This window comes from Channa argus, chromosome 11 (assembly GCF_033026475.1).
Source record: "Channa argus isolate prfri chromosome 11, Channa argus male v1.0, whole genome shotgun sequence".
Taxonomy (NCBI): Eukaryota; Metazoa; Chordata; class Actinopteri; order Anabantiformes; family Channidae; genus Channa; species Channa argus.
In genome coordinates, this window is record NC_090207.1 from 4,812,675 (window position 1) to 4,830,919 (window position 18,245).

Below are 18,245 nucleotides of genomic sequence, written 5' to 3' on the forward strand. Positions count from 1 at the left end.
TGTTCACCCAGCTTTACCCTCGTTGTCCCTCATTGTTTGCACCTGTCCCACCCTCTATTTAAGTTCAGTCTTCCCTTCACTCCCCTGCCAGATCCTCGTCATTGTTAATGTGGTCTCTGCCATTGTGGTTACTATCTTCCTCGTTGCCGTTATTATCCTCACCAACCCCACAATAGACTCTGGACTTTTGGTAAAGCCTGAAACTTACGTTTCTCGAACTCTTGGGAAATCTGGACTCCAGCATCTTGGACTTTGGTATCCTGGACTCTGTGTTTCCTGTGTGGTTTTGGTCTGAGGTTTGGCTTTTGTTTAATTCAGTATTTTGGCCTAGTCCCTAGTTTTCTCCGCTTGTTTTATCCTGTTTTTTTCATGTTTAGGTTTGCTTGTGTGCTCTTCTGTTTGCCAGTGCTTTATGTTGAGTTTGTCTGTGACTGCCTCCCCTTAGTCCTTTTGTTTATGTGCTCCCCCAACTCTGCTACTTTGGTATTGTTCCCTTCCAGTGTGTTTTAAGTTGTGCTCCGTTTTTCTTTAATCATTATTACGTGTTATCCTTTGTTCAGTAGTTTGTTCATTGATATTTCTTAGTCTCCTTAGCCTTACCCTTGTGTTTACCCGGTTTAGTGGTTTAACGTTTATCTGTGCCTTATTTATTCAGTAGCCTCTGTTAGTTCCTTCTCTTTAAATAAAAGCCCCTTATTTTGCAAACCCTCGCTCTGTCTCTTCTCTTGGGTCCATCCCTTAACCAAGACCGTGACAAAAACACAATCACACATGGAGCTTGACTCAGAGGTGTGAAGCTATTGTTTTGATAAATTAAAATACACCAATAAACAACAAAACAAAATTGACCCATAGTTACTGTGTCCTTAAGTTCTGGGTCATTTTTATGTTTGTTCCAAGCAGGAGGAGCAGCAGACCTAAATGCTGTTTTACCAAAATCAACCCAAGACTTTTGGAGGTTAAACAGGAAAAAACATTCTGAGATCTGACAAAATACTGCAAAGACCCAGAAAATGTAGGAAGGTCCTGTAAACAAAAGTCTGCTAATGTGTTGACCCACTCATATAAGATACGTCCTTCCAACCAGAGAACAGTTTATAATGCTGAGCTCTGCAGAGCCCAGTGATAAATCTGAAGGTGATAAACTGTGTTTTAACAGTGTTCTTAAACAGATTTAACAGGCTACTATTCCATGCAGATCTCGTTTCTGTCATATCATGGACGTCTCAATTCTTTAGCTTTTTCTGGAAAATAGGTTCCTGCTGCACAAGAAACATGTTGTGATCGGAACTTTAACTGAAAACATTACGACCTGGTGACAAAACATGTTTTACTGTTAATATTTCAACTGAGACTGAGATAAGTAGGTAGAACAGAGTCAAAGAATCTTTGAGGAGAAACACACAAGTGAAGGGACATCACCTTGGTGAGTTTTGCTAGTAGAAAATTATTTAGGCTACAAATAGGAGCAAATGGCTGAGAAGAGCTCTGTTCTTGAAAGTTTTCGGAGCTGCCATGTTTGTTCAGAGACTAAAGCTAAAACAGCTTCGATCCATCATTTATGTCCATTACCATTAATTAGTTTATGCTCCTCCCCCAAAAAAAGAAAACATAAGGCAGCACTGGTCCACAGAGATGGGGAGAAAAAAATTAGTCGAGTGCTTTTACTTTTAATACTTTAAGTAAAATATAAATCATGTGATTACTTACTTTTACGTTACGTTTGCTGTGTTCATGTCTCCGCAGAACGAAAAAGATTACGGCACAGGAGGAGAGAGAGAAACGGCTTATTCACAAAGGAAGTTTTCATTTCAAAAAAGTCAAACATATTAAAATAATGGAGTTAAAATGAGATCTGATAACATAGATGTATTTTAATTATTCAGTCAGTTTGTTCCCACTTTTTGACTGTTTATTTCCTGTTTGGGATTTTAAATTTTGTAAAACAAACAAGTGCATTTTTCTGTTTTGTGTTTGTGTTTTTTGTGTTTGTTTTTTTCTGTCAAAGTGTATTTTACACTCATTCTGTGTATATGAGGAGCTGGGAAATGCATCCAGAAAGACAATAATAGTATCAGTTAGTTCTTCAAGAACAAGTTATACCTGATCATCTCTGATACAAACAAACTCATAGTGGATTATATATTAGACTGGGAGTCAAGAGACAGATGCAGGACAATAAATACTGTTGTCCAAAGGCCAAAGGTGAATGAGAGCTTTAATCACTGATAAACAGCAGAACTTTAGAAGGCCTCTTATCTTATGCTGGTTATAACACTGGTTATGTTTGGTCACATCTGAGAAAATGATTCATAAAATATATAAAAAAAAGGTTGATGGTAGAAAATGAAAATAAAGTTTTTTTGAACATTAAGGATCATATATTATCAGGATGTGACACAAGCTTTTAACCCACGTCAAGAGACAGATGCACTATTTAGTTTTTAGTGGTTTTAATGGGAAAGAAAACAAAAACCAATATATAAGAACTCGTCCTTTGATTAGACTGGGAGTCAAGAGGACACGTGCAAGACAGAAAATACTGTCATAAAAAATTACATCATGATCAGACACCAGCACTAATAAAGTGTGAAAAGTTTAAAGTCCTTTCTCCTGAGTTTGATGTCAGTTTACAATTATCACCATAGTTTGTGAGAGTTTCACCAACATCACCATCAAAGCTTGTATCCAGTGTGTGAAGTTTAAGAAACATCAGTGACAATATTGACCTTGGTAGAAAAATCAGCCCTTGTTCATGCAGTTTATCAGACTGTAGAGACAAACAGCCTTAGTGATCATTTAGGTTGGAGGACTTGTTCAAACACACCTTCACCTTCCTGTCTGTGTATAAACCTACATTTCTCACACTGCTTTGATGATCTGACAGAAAGAAACAGGTCTGCAGTTTTTGTTGGAAGCCACATTCTGAAGGACAGACGGCACAAATTTCAGTCCACAGCCTGTTTCAGATAAGCAATAAAAGCAGATTGTACAGTGTATTTACATTAATGATTAAGCAGTTTAACATGTGGCTAAAAGTGAAAACAGCCTCTGACAATACTGAACAGAGTCATAGCTCGACTACAGAGAGAGAGATCACTGACTGGATCACACTGTAGAGGACGTTTAGACAAGATGAAGGCAAATCATATTTGTGAGTCTTTCCTTTAAGGACAATTTGAGAACTGAGGAAATGGCTGAGAATATGAAGAAGTAAAGCAGGGAAAGGTTGGTGAGTTTTTTCTTTAAGAAAAGTTTAGACACCAAAGGAAATGGCTGAGACTTAAGTGCATGGAAACACAGTCCATGTGAACATATTAGGATTCACATACACCTCTCTCACACAATCTGTCTTCTCTGTCCAAAATGTAGACATTGTCGTCCTTAAATGATTCTTTTTTGTCCCTCACATGTAGATAAACTGCTGATTCTGGTCCTGAGGTGTTGTTCCTCCTGTGTAGAGGCTGTTCGGTTTCTCCAAGCTCTGAACACTCTTCACTACACACACTGTGTTTAACTGGTTTAACAGACGACAATGCTGCAGAGCTCTGATTGTTTGTGTCTCTGCATGAACCTCTGATTTTATTTACAGAAACATTAGAGGTCAAAATATCTTATACATTGGGTCTTTATCGTATTTATGTCTGGAAATCAGCTGCCTAAACAAGGAATATGTTTTGTTCTGATTTAAGAGAAGAATGTTAAACTCTAAATGACAAACACCATCTGCTGGTGACAAAGTAGCATTACAGCATTTTAATGTAATGTAACACATGACTGAGGAAAAAGAAAGTGAAGGTAGATTTTGACATTGTTGATCAGAACTAAGACACCATTAAAGAGAAAAGAACTCTGCTGAAAAGAAGACGATTAAAGACTTTATACTTAAAGCTGAGGAGACAATAATTTGGTGAGTCTTGTTCTTAAAGTTTAACTCACAAATGGCTGAGAAGATTGGACTTTTTGAAAGTTTCCTGAGCTGCCATGTGTGTTCAGAGACTTTCAGAGATCCTGTGTCTCTGAGCTGCAACCACAGGTTTTGTTCAAGCTGCCTGCTAAAATTCTGGGAACAAGTTAAAAACAAAAACTGTCCCATTTGTAAAAGAAAATCTTCAAAGGAAGTTCCAATTGTGGACTTTGCACTAAAAGAACTGGCAGATTCCTTTGCTGGGAGACTGAAAGTTGCTTCATCTGAAACGGAACGACAAGAAGCAAAAGAGGAGGTGGTGTGTGATAAACATCAAGAAGAACCTAAATTGTTCTGTAAAGATGAAAATAAGGCTCTATGTCTTGCCTGTGATTTTCCTCACCACCAGAGTCACAAAGTGGTTCCTATAGAACAAGCAGTCAGTGACCTGAAGCAGCAGCTGAAATCTGACTTAAAGTCTCTACAGAACAAGAGGAACAAATACAAACAAGTGGAGGAAACATACAATGGTATTATTCAAACCTCCAAGAAGCAGCTGTTGTCCACAGAGAAGCAGATCAGAGCAGAGTTCAACAAGCTCCACCAGTTCCTGAAAGAGGAAGAGGAGTCCAGACTGGCAGCTCTCAGGGAGGAAGAGGAGCAGAAGGGGAAGACTATCAGCACAGAGATGAAGAAGATTCAGGAGCAAATCTCCTCTCTGTCAGTCAGTATCTGTGCTGTTGAAGAAGACCTGCAGAAACACAACGTGCCATTCCTCAGCAGTTATAAACCCACTCAGACCAGAGCCAGAGTCCAGTGCTCACTGTCAGATCCACAGCTGCTCTCAGGAGCACTGATAGATGTGGCCAAACACCTGGGCAACCTGTCCTTCAGAGTCTGGGACAAGATGAAGGACAAGGTCCACTTCAGTCCTGTCATCCTGGACCCAAACACTGCAAGCAGATGGCTCTGTCTGTCTGATGATCTGACCAGTGTGAGACGTGGAGACACAAAGCAGCAGCTCCCTGATAATCCAGAGAGATGTATGTTTTACAATGATGTTTTTGGCTCTGAGGGCTTCAGCTCAGGGAAACACAGCTGGGAGGTGGAGGTGGGAGACCATCCTGGCTGGAATGTGGGTTTGGCAAAAGAATCAGTTGACAGGAAGGCAAAAGTATATGTCTCACCAGATTATGGATTCTGGTGTTTATTGCATAGTGATGGAAAATACATTAATGGAGCTGGTAGAACTGTTACAGTGAAGAAGAGTCTCCAGAGGATCAGAGTCCAGCTGAACTATGACAGAGGGGAGGTGTCCTTCTATGACCCTGAAGACATGACTCACATCTACACTTACAGAGACACTTTCACTGAGAAACTCTTCCCATATTTCAGTGTTGGAAAAGCTGCTGATGCCAAAACCAATGAAATTAAAATGTGTCAAATTGAGATTTTTCTGTCATGTTCAGAAATGTGAAATAACTGCTTCAACTTTTGCCCTTAAGGTTTTTTAAATCCTGAAACATGTTTCTCCTTCTTCTTGCCTTTTATTTTTGGTAAAAAATGTTGTCATTTAGTGTAATGTTTTCTCACTTTCTCATTGTTCTGAAGCTAAACATTCTAAGTGAAAATATTAATACACCTAAAATATTTTATGTAGTTTTACTTCAGTGACTGTTTTTAAAATAATAAATGGAAATGATGGTTCACTCATTTTCTTTAACCATCTTTACCAAACTTTAACATGGCCACAAATCAAAGGTGTTTCTGACCCCTGATTAAATTGTTCTGCTGAAGAGTGATTTCAGTTTTGTTCATACTTTATTTTCACTTTCCATTATAACATACACTCACTGGCCACTTTATTAGGTACACCTGTACACTCTAATGCAATCCAATACAGCAGCTCTGCCATGAATTCTACTTTTACAATGTTAGAATTTCTCAGTGTTTAAGTTGAACCTGTCAGAAATGTGATCATTTTACTGTCTGTTAATATTGAGGTCTTAGTGAGTGGTGGAGTCGTACTGGGGTGAAGTATTACAAGAGCTGGTTCTAAAGTTTTTGCCCCCTCATTCATTTTAAACAGGGCGGCCAAAACTAACAAATCTGTCAAACTGATATTTCTCTGTCATGTTTCAGAGATGTGAGTTAAATGTCACAACTTTCACCATCAAAGTGTTTGTAGAACAGTTGTTAGTAGTTTATGTCTCTCTGAACTCATCATAACTTCACTCAAACATTTTGCTTTTTTTTTTCCTTCAAACATATGTGATTAGGTTTCATGAGTCTCTTAATAGTTTTTACTTAGTCTCTGTGTCTGAAATACTGTAAATATACCAAACTGGTTTTTATGTATGAAACTAAAACCAACAAGACAAAAACAATGTTACTGCTAAATGTTCTGTATAGTTTGACTTCAATGTCTGTAATTAAAAAAAATCAGAATAATCAAATGTTAAACTTTTTCATGTTCACAAAACATGTCTGTTTGTGCATCATGAGTAATCCGTCAGGAATGCAGTGTGTTTTATTCAGAACAAGGCTCCTTAAATCCAACCTGCAGTTCGTCTTTTCGGCCACCAGGCGTCGCAAAGTGTCGCCCTCGTCATCAGTCCACAGTACTGAATCCTACTGTCTCTGGATGCATTAACAACTTCTTGGTGAAAACTGGTTTTAATCTGATCTATTGTCTCTTTAACGTGGGTCGTGATGAGATTACATTTCTGTTTCATACATGTTCAGTCACCCTGTCTCCTAAAAGGTTCATAAGCAACTAAACTGCAAAATCATTTTGAAGGGAACATTTGCTATTTGGATTATAGCCCTTGCAACATGTCTTTAATGAATGAATCAATACATTTACCTACAGACATGTGGACACTTGTTCATCACTCTACCGGAGTGACGATCTGGTAAAGTGCGGGGCTTTAATGCCAGATTCAGGAGTTTGATTCCAACGTTGTTCCAAGAAAGAACAAAAACCAGCTTCAAAGTGTTTTCATTATTTCTTAAAAGAAGTTCTCCTCTGTCCCTCTGGTTGTGAGCACAGGTCTACAGATCACCAGTGTTGGACCAACTGTAACAGATTGTGTATAAATATTGTTAAATGTTATGTGAATTACTTGGATTAGTGTTTGTTCATCATGGGCTTCGCTCAGTCCACAGTACTTTGGAATTAAAAATGATGCATATGATTTATAGTGAACATCGTTAGATTGATGTGATCACATAAACCGTAAAACCTCATAAACCCCATTTGTCTTTTATGGGACTAGACTTTGAACACAGGAATGTTCACATAGTGAGTCTCCTGTATAAAACACTGAAATAACTCTGAACACAAATTATCTGTACGATCGCTTGATAAAGTCTGATTAACTGCAACATATTTACTTCCTTGAAACTGTATGTAATCGGTGCCACCTGTTGATCCCGCTGCTGTCTTCCCATTGATTGGGAGGAGAGCAGATAAAGGAGCCAGGTGTTTTGGCGTGGAGTTGATGCTCTTTTGGTTGGAGGCTTGAGGTAACGCTGCCTGCTGTGTCGAGTGAGACGTCAGTGTTCGGTTAGATTTAATGGTTGAGGATGTTTGGATTGACTTGATGAACGTGCTCCTTTTTTAATATTGTATTGTTGTTTTGATGTTGCAGTGTGGCCACACAGCATGTTATATAGTCTACTGTGTGTGGGGACATCGATGGATGTAGTAGTGATTGCTCCGAGTGGTTGCATCACTGTTTCTTGTTGTCCGTGTGTAAAGTTGTGGTAAAGTTATTGCGTCCTGCTTTGTTTGACCGGTAGACGAAAAAAATCTGGGATTGTGTCTTGTGAGGGCGGAGTAAGTGTTTCCTTTTACTTTTTGGTTTTGTTTTAATTGTTTCTTGTGTTATTTGCCACTTCCTGTCCAAACCCTTTACGGATAATCAGGAGCCTTAATTCCCTCTGTGACTGACATTTAATATCTTTTACTGGTTATATTCACTAGTTGATTAAAGTAATGTGCGTGTGAAATAAAGCGTGACTTTGGTGTGTAGTGGTTTGTCTAAATCACCTCGGGTGTTAGAGTATAAGATAAAACTTAAATACGGTGGTTGTACGTTTGGTTTTGTTAATTAATTCGTGTTTTGGATTTGGGTCTCAGATGCTACATTTGTCTGGGAAAAGTTTGCTGTTCTCGAGCAGCTCGGATACTACTGAATATATCTTCTACTCCAGTACCTTGTTGGTGTACAAATACAGTAATACTGGTACGGTACGTTGAGGTAGGACTATGATGTGCGCATGCACAGGGGAGCTGTAAGCTGAGCGCCACCTACAGATCATATACTGTCATCACATGTCATCCCGCAGGACAAGAGACGAGCAATCGCAGTAAGACTGTTTCATGTGCGTTTCAAAAGTTATAAAGAGAGAAAATACCACTGCACAGTTATTAACTATAAGAGTCTGGGGTCTCAGTGACCTACAGCTTTGATATTGCATTGAGGAGAATGGATGGAGGTGAGGTCAGTGTGACCACTATATTTGTGCTGAATTTAAAGAAATTCTTTTAAGGCAACTCTGTGAAATGACATTCACAAAAATGGGCTGGGTGGAAAAGAACAAATGTGGGGTCACAGTAACTGTGACCTTTGATGTTTGATCCCCAAAATCGAATGTGTTAACCCATTAATATAAGAGACGTCCTTCCAACTAGAGAACTAATGCTGAGCTCTGTAGTGCCTAGTGATAAATCTCATAGAAGTCTTAATTCCTTTTTTTCACAAAAATGGGCTGGGTGGATAGGATAAATGTGGGGTCACGGCAACTGTGACCTTTGATGTTTGATCCCCAAAATCTAATTCCTCCTTCCTTGAGCCCAAGTAGATTTGATTTTGTGCCACATTTGAAGTTCCCTCAGGCATTTATAAACATATTGTGTTCATGAGAATGAGAAAGACTGACGAGCCTAAAAACATAATGACCGCTACAGATGTCACCAGCGTGGAGGCCTAAAAACAGTATAAAACACAATCACACATGGAGCTTGACTCAGAGGTGTTGAGTAAAACAATTGTTTTAATAAATTAAAATACATCAATAAACAATAAAACTAAACTGTTAGTTACATTTTCCTTAATTTCTGGGTAATTTTTTAAATCTGTTCCAAGCAGGAGGAGCAGCAGACCTAAATGCAGACTTTTGGAGGTTAAACCGGAACAAACATTCTGAGATTTGACAAAATACTGCAAAGCACAGATTCACAAAGACTCAGAAAATGTAGGAAGGTCCTGTAAACAAAGTCTGCTAATGTGTTGACCCACTTATATAAGAGACGTCCTTACAACCAGAGAACAGTTTATAATGCTGAGCTCTGCAGAGCCCAGTGATAAATCTGAGGGTGATAAACTGTGTTTTAACAGTGTTCTTAAACAGATTTAACAGACTACTCTCCTTGTTTGTGTCGTATCACAGAAGTCTTAATTCTTCAGTTTTTATCTTTTAATTTCATTTTTAACACTTTAGTCTCAGTCAGTGATTTGTTGTCAGTAATTCCAAAAACATCGTCCTGTTTATCGTATTGGAAATCAGTTGTACAAAAACTAGTTTTAAACTTCTGTTTCTATGAAAATAACGTGAGCACATAAATTATTTAAATTCTCTCTAAACGAGTCATTAAGAATTTTGTTGTACTTGTTTAGTTAAAATGTATTAATGTTATACCCCCATTAATACATTTTAACTAAACAAGTACAACAAAATTCTCTTGCTCCTTTTAATGAAAATGTCACAGCTGACTCGTGTTGCCCTGGTGATCAGCACTCTCTCCTCTCTGATCTGTTGTCCTCCCTCCTCTCTTGTCTCTCTCCTGGTCCCCAATCAGCCTCCCTCTGTTCACCTGTTGCCTCTCCTTTTATATGCTCCATTCACCTGTCTTTCTCTGCCAGATCGTCTCTCGCTTCACTTGAGCAACAAGCCACTCTCTGGCCTAGATAATCTGTGTGTTGAGTTTGAGTTCTGTTGTGTGTTTTTGGGATTTTATATTTATTCTCCGAGTGTCTGAGTTTCTGTTTGTTTTTGACACTTTGGTGCCTCCCTTCCCGGCAGCAGTGTTCCAGAGGACGCCTGTCTATTTTTCTCTATTCAGTAAGTGACTTTTGTACTCTCTGTATGCAGATTAAGAACTTTGTGGAATGATTATTTAAGAAGAGGATTTTAGCGCAAGTCTCTGGATAAGTGTTTGAGTTTCCTTCTCCCCTGCATCTTTTCAGTTGATACCTTCCTTTATTTGTAACTTTGTTTAAGTCCTTCTGTGTTTTGTCTCCCTGGTTTCTTCCAGATGCTTTTAGTTGCACTTTTATTTACAGAAGTGTGGTAGAGGATAGAGTCTGACAGTGGTGGAAAAAAAAACATTATTTTGATGTTGTAATTACATAATACAAAGACCTGCTACAATCAGATGATGATTTTAATGCTTTCACACAAAACAACACTTTTGTTTATTTATTTCGTGTTTGGGATTTTAAGTTATTTTCAGATCTTCAAGAAAAAGTTATACCTAATTATCTCTGATATAAACAAATTCATAGCGGGTTAAATATTAGACTGGGAGTCAAAAGACAGATGCAGGACAGTAAATACTGTTGTCCAAAGACAAATGACAGCTATAATCACTGATAAACAGCAGAACTTTAGAAGGCCTCTGATCTGCTTCTATGTGATAACACTAGTTACGTTTGGTCACGCCTCAAAAAAAATATCAATAAAATATAAAAAAGCAGTTTGATGGTCAAAAATAATGTTTGTTGAACATTCAAGGCTTCAGTTTGAAGTGTTTTAAACATCATGATCAGACACAACCACTAATAAAGTGTGAAAAGTTTAAAGTCCTTTCTCCTGATCAGTTTACAATTATCACCATAGTTTGTGTGAGTTTCACCATCATCACCATCAAAGCTTGTATCCAGTGTGTGAAGTTTAAGAAACAACAATGACAATATTGACCTTGGTAGAAAAATCAGCCCTTGTTCATGCAGTTTATCAGAGTGTAGAGACAAACAGCCTTAGTGATCATTTAGGTTGGAGGACTTGTTCAAACACACCTTCACCTTCCTGTCTGTGTATAAACCAACATTTCTCACACTGCTTTGATGATCTGACAGAAAGAAACAGGTCTGCAGTTTTTGTTGGAAGCCACATTCTGAAGGACATAAGGAACAAATTTCAGTCCACAGCCTGTTTCAGATAAGCAATAAAAGCAGATTGTACAGTGTATTTACATTAATGATTAAGCAGTTTAACATGTGGCTAAAAGTGAAAACAGCCTCTGACAATACTGAACAGAGTCATAGCTCCACTACAGAGAGAGAGATCACTGACTGGATCACACTGTAGAGGACGTTTAGACAAGATGAAGGCAAATTTAATTTGAGAGTCTTTCCTTTAAGGACAATTTGAGAACTGAGGAAATGGCTGAGAATACGAAGAAGTAAAGGAGGAAAATGTTGGTGAGTTATTTCTTTAAGAAAACTTTAGACACCAAAGGAAATGGCTGAGACTTAAGTGCATGGAAACACAGTCCATGTGAACATATTAGGATTCACATACACCTCTCTCACACAATTTGTCTTCTCTGTCCAAAATGTCAAAATATCTTATACATTGTGACTTTTATCATATATTTATCTGGAAACCAGCTGCCTACATAAGGAATATGTTTTGTTCTGATTAAAGAGAAGAATGTTAAACTCTAATTGGCTAACACCATCAGCATATTAATTTAATGTAACACATGACTGAGGAAAAAGAAAGTGAAAGTAGATTTTGACATTGTTGATCAGAACTAAGACGACATTAGAGAGAAAAAGAACTGCTGAAGACCTTACACTGAAAGTTGAGGAGACAATAATTTGGTGAGTCTTGTTCTTAAAGTTTAACTCACAAATGGCTGAGAAGATTGTACTTTTAGAAAGTTTCCTGAGCTGCCATGTGTGTTCAGAGACTTTCAGAGATCCTGTGTCTCTGAGCTGCAACCACAGGTTTTGTTCAAGCTGCCTGCTAAAATTCTGGGAAATAGTTAAAAACAAAAACTGTCCCATTTGTAAAAGAAAATCTTCAAAGGAAGTTCCAATTGTGGACTTTGCACTAAAAGAACTGGCTGATTCCTTTGCTGGGAGACTGAAAGTTGCTTCATCTGAGACAGAAGGACAAGAAGCAAAAGAGGAGGTGGTGTGTGATAAACATCAAGAAGAACCTAAATTGTTCTGTAAGGATGAAAATAAGGCTCTATGTCTTGCCAGTGATTTTCCTCACCACCACAGTCACAAAGTGGTTCCTATAGAACAAGCAGTCAGTGACCTGAAGGAGCAGATGAAATCTGACTTAAAGTCTCTACAGGACAAGAGGCACAAATACAAACAAGTGGAGAAAACATACAATGAAATGATTAAACGCTCCAAGAAGCAGCTGTTGTCCACAGAGAAGCAGATCAGAGCAGAGTTCAACAAGCTCCACCAGTTCCTGAAAGAGGAAGAGGAGTCCAGACTGGCAGCTCTGAGGAAGGAAGAGGAGCAGAAGGGGAAGACTATCAGCACAGAGATGAAGAAGATTCAGGAGCAGATCTCCTCTCTGTCAGTCAGTATCTGTGCTGTTGAAGAAGACCTGCAGAAACACAACGTGCCATTCCTCAGCAGTTATAAACCCACTCAGACCAGAGCCAGAGTCCAGTGCTCACTGTCAGATCCACAGCTGCTCTCAGGAGCACTGATAGATGTGGCCAAACACCTGGGCAACCTGTCCTTCAGAGTCTGGGACAAGATGAAGGACAAGGTCCACTTCAGTCCTGTTATCCTGGACCCAAACACTGCAAACCCCTGGCTCTGTCTTTCTGATGATCTGACCAGTGTGAGAAATGGAAACACAGACCAGCAGCTCCCTCATAATCCAGAGAGATGCACTAATTATTCTAATGTTCTGGGCTCTGAGGGCTTCAGCTCAGGGAAACACAGCTGGGAGGTGGAGGTGGGAGACCATCCTGACTGGAATGTGGGTTTGGCAAAAGAATCAGTTGACAGGAAGGGAGAACGAACTGCTTCACCAGATTACGGAGTCTGGTGTTTATTGCATAGTGATGGAAAATACACTAATGGAGTTGGTAAAACTGTCACAGTGAAAAAGATTCTCCAGAGGATCAGAGTCCAGCTGGACTATGACAGAGGGGAGGTGTCCTTCTATGACCCTGAAGACATGAGTCACATCTACACTTACAAAGACACCTTCACTGAGAAACTCTTCCCATATTTCAGTGTTGGAGAAGCTGCTGATGCCAAAACCACTGATATTAAAATATGTCAAACTGAGATTTTTCTGTCATTTTCAGAAATGTAAAAAACTGCTTCAACTTTTGTCTTTCATGATTTCTTAAATCATGAAACATGTTTCTGCTTCTTCTTGCCTTTTATTCTTTGTAAAGAATTGTTGCCATTCAGTTTAATGTTTACCCACTTTCTCATTGTTCTGAAGTTAAAAGTTCTAAGTGAAAATATTAATACACCTAAAATATTTTATGTAGTTTTACTTCAGTGACTGTTTTTAAAATAATAAATGGAAATGATGGTTCACTCGTTTTCTTTAACCATCTTTACCAAACTTTAACATGGCCACAAATCAAAGCTGTTTCTGACTCCTGATTAAATTGTTCTGGTGAACAGTGACTTCAGTTTTGTTCACACTTTATTGTCACTTATTTGTTGTCCATTATAACATACACTCACTGGCCACATTATTAGGTACACCTGTTCACTCTAATGCAATCCAATACAGCAGCTCTGCCACGAATTCTACTTTTACAATGTTAGAATTTCTCAGTGTTTAAGTTGAACCTGTCAGAAATGTGATCATTTTAAACAGGGCTGCCAAAACAAAAAAATCTGTCAAACTGAGATTTCTCTGTCATGTTTCAGAGATGTGAGTTAAATGTCACAACTTTCACCATCAAAGTGTTTGTAGAACAGTTGTTCTACAAACAGCAGTTTATGTCTCTCTGAACTCATCATAACTTCACTCAAACATTTTGCATTTTTTTCCCTTCAAACATATGTGATTAGGTTTCACGAGTCTCTTAATAGTTTTTACTTAGTCTCTGTGTCTGAAATACTGTAAATGAACCAAACTGGTTTTTATGTATGAAACTAAAACCAACAAGACAAAAACAATGTTACTGCTAAATGTTCTGTATAGTTTGACGTCAATGTCTGTAATTTAAAAAAATCAGAATAATCAAATGTTAAACTTTTTCATGTTCACAAAACATGTCTGTTTGTGCATCATGAGTAATTCGTCAGGAATGCAGTGTGTTTTATTCAGAACCAGGCTCCTTAAATCCAACCTGCAGTTCGTCTTTTCGGCCACCAGGCGTCGCAAAGTGTCCTCGTCATCAGTCCACAGTACTGAATCCTACTGTCTCTGGATGCATTAACAACGTCTTGGTGAAAACTGGTTTTAATCTGATCTATTGTCTCTTTAACGTGGGTCGTGATGATATTACATTTCTGTTTCATACACGTTCAGTCACCCTGTCTCCTAAAAGGTTCATAAGCAACTAAACTGCAAAATCATTTTGAAGGGAACATTTGATCCCTGTTGATCCCGCTGCTGTCTTCCCATTGATTGGGAGGAGAGCAGATAAAGGAGCCAGGTGTTTTGGCGTGGAGTTGATGCTCTTTTGGTTGGAGGCTTGAGGTAACGCTGCTGCTGTGTCGAGTGAGACGTCAGTGTTCGGTTATATTTAATGGTTGAGGATGTTTGGATAGACTTGATGAACGTGCTCCGTTTTTAATATTGTATTGTTGTTTTGATGTTGCAGTGTGGCCACACAGCATGTTATATAGTCTACTGTGTGTGGGGACATCGATGGATGTAGTAGTGATTGCTCCGAGTGGTTGCATCACTGTTTCTTGTTGTACGTGTGTAAAGTTTTGGTAAAGTTAATGCGTCCTGCTTTGTTTGACCGGTAGACGAAAAAAATCTGTGATTGTGTCTTGTGAGGGCGGAGTAAGTGTTTCCTTTTACTTTTTTGGTTTTGTTTTAATTGTTTCTTGTGTTATTTGCCACTTCCTGTCCAAACCCGTTACGGATAATCAGGAGCCTTAATTCCCTCTGTGACTGACATTTAATATCTTTTACTGGTTATATTCACTAGTTGATTAAAGTAATGTGCGTGTGAAATAAAGCGTGACTTTGGTGTGTAGTGGTTTGTCTAAATCACCTCGGGTGTTAGAGTATAAGATAAAACTTAAATACGGTGGTTGTACGTTTGGTTTTGTTAATTAATTAGTGTTTTGGATTTGGGTCTCAGATGCTACATTTGTCTGGGAAAAGTTTGCTGTTCTCGAGCCGCTCGGATACTACTGAATATATCTTCTACTCCAGTACCTTGTTGGTGTACAAATACAGTAATACTGGTACAGTACGTTGAGGTAGGACTATGATGTGCGCATGCACAAGGGAGCTGTAAGCTGAGCGCCACCTACAGATCATATACTGTAATCACATGTCATCCCGCAGGACAAGAGACGAGCAATCGCAGTAAAACTGTTTCATGTGCGTTTTAAAAGTTATAAAGAGAAAGAAAATACCACTGCAGAGTTATTAACTATAAGAGTCTGTGGTCTCAGTGACCTACAGCTTTGATATTGCATTGAGGAGAATGGATGGAGGTGAGGTCACAGTGTGACCACTATATTTGTGCTGAATTTAAAGAAATTCTTTTAAGGCAACTCTGTGAAATGACATTCACAAAAATGGGCTGGGTGGAAAAGAACAAATGTGGGGTCACAGTAACTGTGACCTTTGATGTTTGATCCCCAAAATCTAATTACTTCATCCTTGAGCCCAAGTAGGTTTTTTTTGTTTTGTTTTTTGTGCCACATTTGAAGTTCCCTCAGGTATTCATAAACATATGTGTTCATGAGACTGGGAAAGACTGAAGAGTCTAAAAACATAATGATGACTGCTACAGATGTCACCAGCGTGGAGGCATAAAAACAGTATAAAACACAATCACACATGGAGCTTGACTCAGAGGTGTTGAGTAAAACTATTGTTTTAATAAATTAAAATACATCAATAAACAAAACTAAATTGACACATAGTTACTTTTTCCTGACGTTCTGGGTAATTTTTAAGTCTGTTCAAAGAAGGAGGAGCAGCAGACCTAAATGCTGTTTTACCAAAATCAACCTGAGACTTTTGGAGGTTAAACAGGAACAAACATTCTGAGATCTGACAAAATACTGCAAAGCACAGATTCACAAAGACCCAGAAAATGTAGGAAGGTCCTGTAAACAAAGTCTGCTAATGTGTTGACCCACTCATATAAGAGACGTCCTTCCAACCAGAGAACAGTTTATAATGCTGAGGTCTGCAGAGCCCAGTGATAAATCTGAGGGTGATAAACTGTGTTTTAACAGTGTTCTTAAACTGATTTAACAGACTACTCTCCTTGTTTGTGTCGTATCACAGAAGTCTTAATTCTTCAGTTTTTATCTTTTAATTTCATTTTTTAACACTTTAGTCTCAGTCAGTGATTTGTTGTCAGTAATTCCAAAAACGTCGTCCTGTTTATCGTATTGGAAATCAGTTGTACAAAAACTAGTTTTAAACGTCTGTTTCTGTTTTTATGAAGATAACGTGAGCACATAAATTATTTCAATTCTCTCAACGAGTCATTAAGAATTTTGTTGTACTTGTTTAGTTAAAATGTATTAATGTTACTGGTTTTTGACATTTTGTTGCCTCCCTTCCCGGCGGCCGTGTTCCAGAGGACGCCTGTCTTTTTTTCTCTATTCAGTAAGTGACTTTTGTACTCTCTGCATGCAGAGTAAGAACTTTTTTGGACTAATTATTTAAGAAGAGGATTTTATTGCAAGTCTATGGATAAGTGTTTGAGTTTCCTTCTCCCCTGCATCTTTTCAGTTGATACTTTCCTTTAGTTATTACTTTGTTCAAGTCCTTCTGTGTTTTGTCTCCCTGGTTTCTTCCAGCCGCTTTTAGCTGCACTTTTAGTTACAGAATCTTGGTAGAGGATAAAGTCTGACAGTGGTGGAAAAAAAATTATTATTCTGATGTAATTACCAAATACAACGACCTGCTACAATCAGATGATGATTTTAATGCTTTCACACAAAACAACACTGAAGGTACAACAGTAACATTTGCACAAGTGTTTGTGCAGAGGACGATTAATCTGATTTCTCCTCCACCTCTGACTTATTTTGGAAACATAAATCACAAATTTTAACTGTACAATGACAGAAAATCTGCTTCCTACTTTGTTCATGTCTTTGCAGAATGAAAAACGTGACGGCACAGGAGGAGAGAGGAAACGAGAGAGCGAGAGAAACAGCTTATACACAAAGGAAGTTTTCATTTCAAAAAAGTAGTATTTTTAAAAACACTGGAGTCAAACATTCAAATAATGGGGTTAAAATGAGATCTGATAACATACATGTATTTTAATTATTCAGTTGGTTCCCAGTTTTTGACTGTTTATGTCTGTATTACTGTTTTTACCTCATTCTGTGTATATGAGGTTCAGCGAAGTACATCTATGAAGACAATAATACTATCAGTTAGTTCTTCAAGTACTAGTTATACATGATCATATCTCATACAAACAAACTCATAGTGGATTATATATTATCAGTATGTGTCACAAGCTTTTAACCCACTTCAAGATACAAATGCAGTATTTAGTTTTTAGTGGTTTTAATGTGAAAGAAAACACAAACCAATATATAAGAACTCGTCTTTTGAGTAGACTGGGAGTCAAGAGGACAGAAAATACTGTTTGTTCGACATTCAGGGCTTCACTGTGAATATGAGGTTTTAACATCATGATCAGACACAACCACTAATAAAGTGTGAAAAGTTTTCTCCTGAGTTTGATGTCAGTTTACAATTATCACCATAATTTGTGAGTTTCACCATCATCACCATCAAAGCTTGTATCCAGTGTGTGAAGTTTAAGAAACAACAGTGACAATATTGACCTTGGTAGAAAAATCAGCCCTTGTTCATGCAGCTTATCAGAGTGTAGAGACAAACAGCCTTAGTGATCATTTAGGTTGGAGGACTTGTTCAAACACACCTTCACCTTCCTGTCTGTGTATAAACCTACATTTCTCACACTGCTTTGATGATCTGACAGAAAGAAACAGGTCTGCAGTTTTTGTTGGAAGCCACATTGTGAAGGACAGAAGGCACAAATTTCAGTCCACAGCCTGTTTCAGATAAGCAATAAAAGCAGATTGTACAGTGTATTTACATTAATTATTAAGCAGTTTAACATGTGGCT

At 38.2% G+C, this 18,245-nt stretch overlaps 2 protein-coding genes across 2 annotated transcripts; both read left to right on the forward strand.

Moving 5' to 3' along the window:
• Positions 1-2,006: 2,006 nt before the first annotated feature.
• On the forward strand, positions 2,007-6,433 carry LOC137136650 (zinc-binding protein A33-like). The gene is made up of 2 exons (XM_067522244.1): positions 2,007-3,228; positions 3,417-6,433. The coding sequence occupies exon 2, from the start codon at positions 3,942-3,944 to the stop codon at positions 5,382-5,384; it is 1,443 nt and encodes a 480-aa protein (XP_067378345.1). The 5' UTR covers positions 2,007-3,228; positions 3,417-3,941; the 3' UTR covers positions 5,385-6,433.
• Positions 6,434-11,181: 4,748 nt separating this feature from the next.
• On the forward strand, positions 11,182-13,705 carry LOC137136285 (zinc-binding protein A33-like). Its single transcript, XM_067521509.1, has one exon. It carries the CDS (start codon positions 11,834-11,836, stop codon positions 13,274-13,276), a length of 1,443 nt encoding a protein of 480 aa, XP_067377610.1. The 5' UTR covers positions 11,182-11,833; the 3' UTR covers positions 13,277-13,705.
• Positions 13,706-18,245: the final 4,540 nt, after the last annotated feature.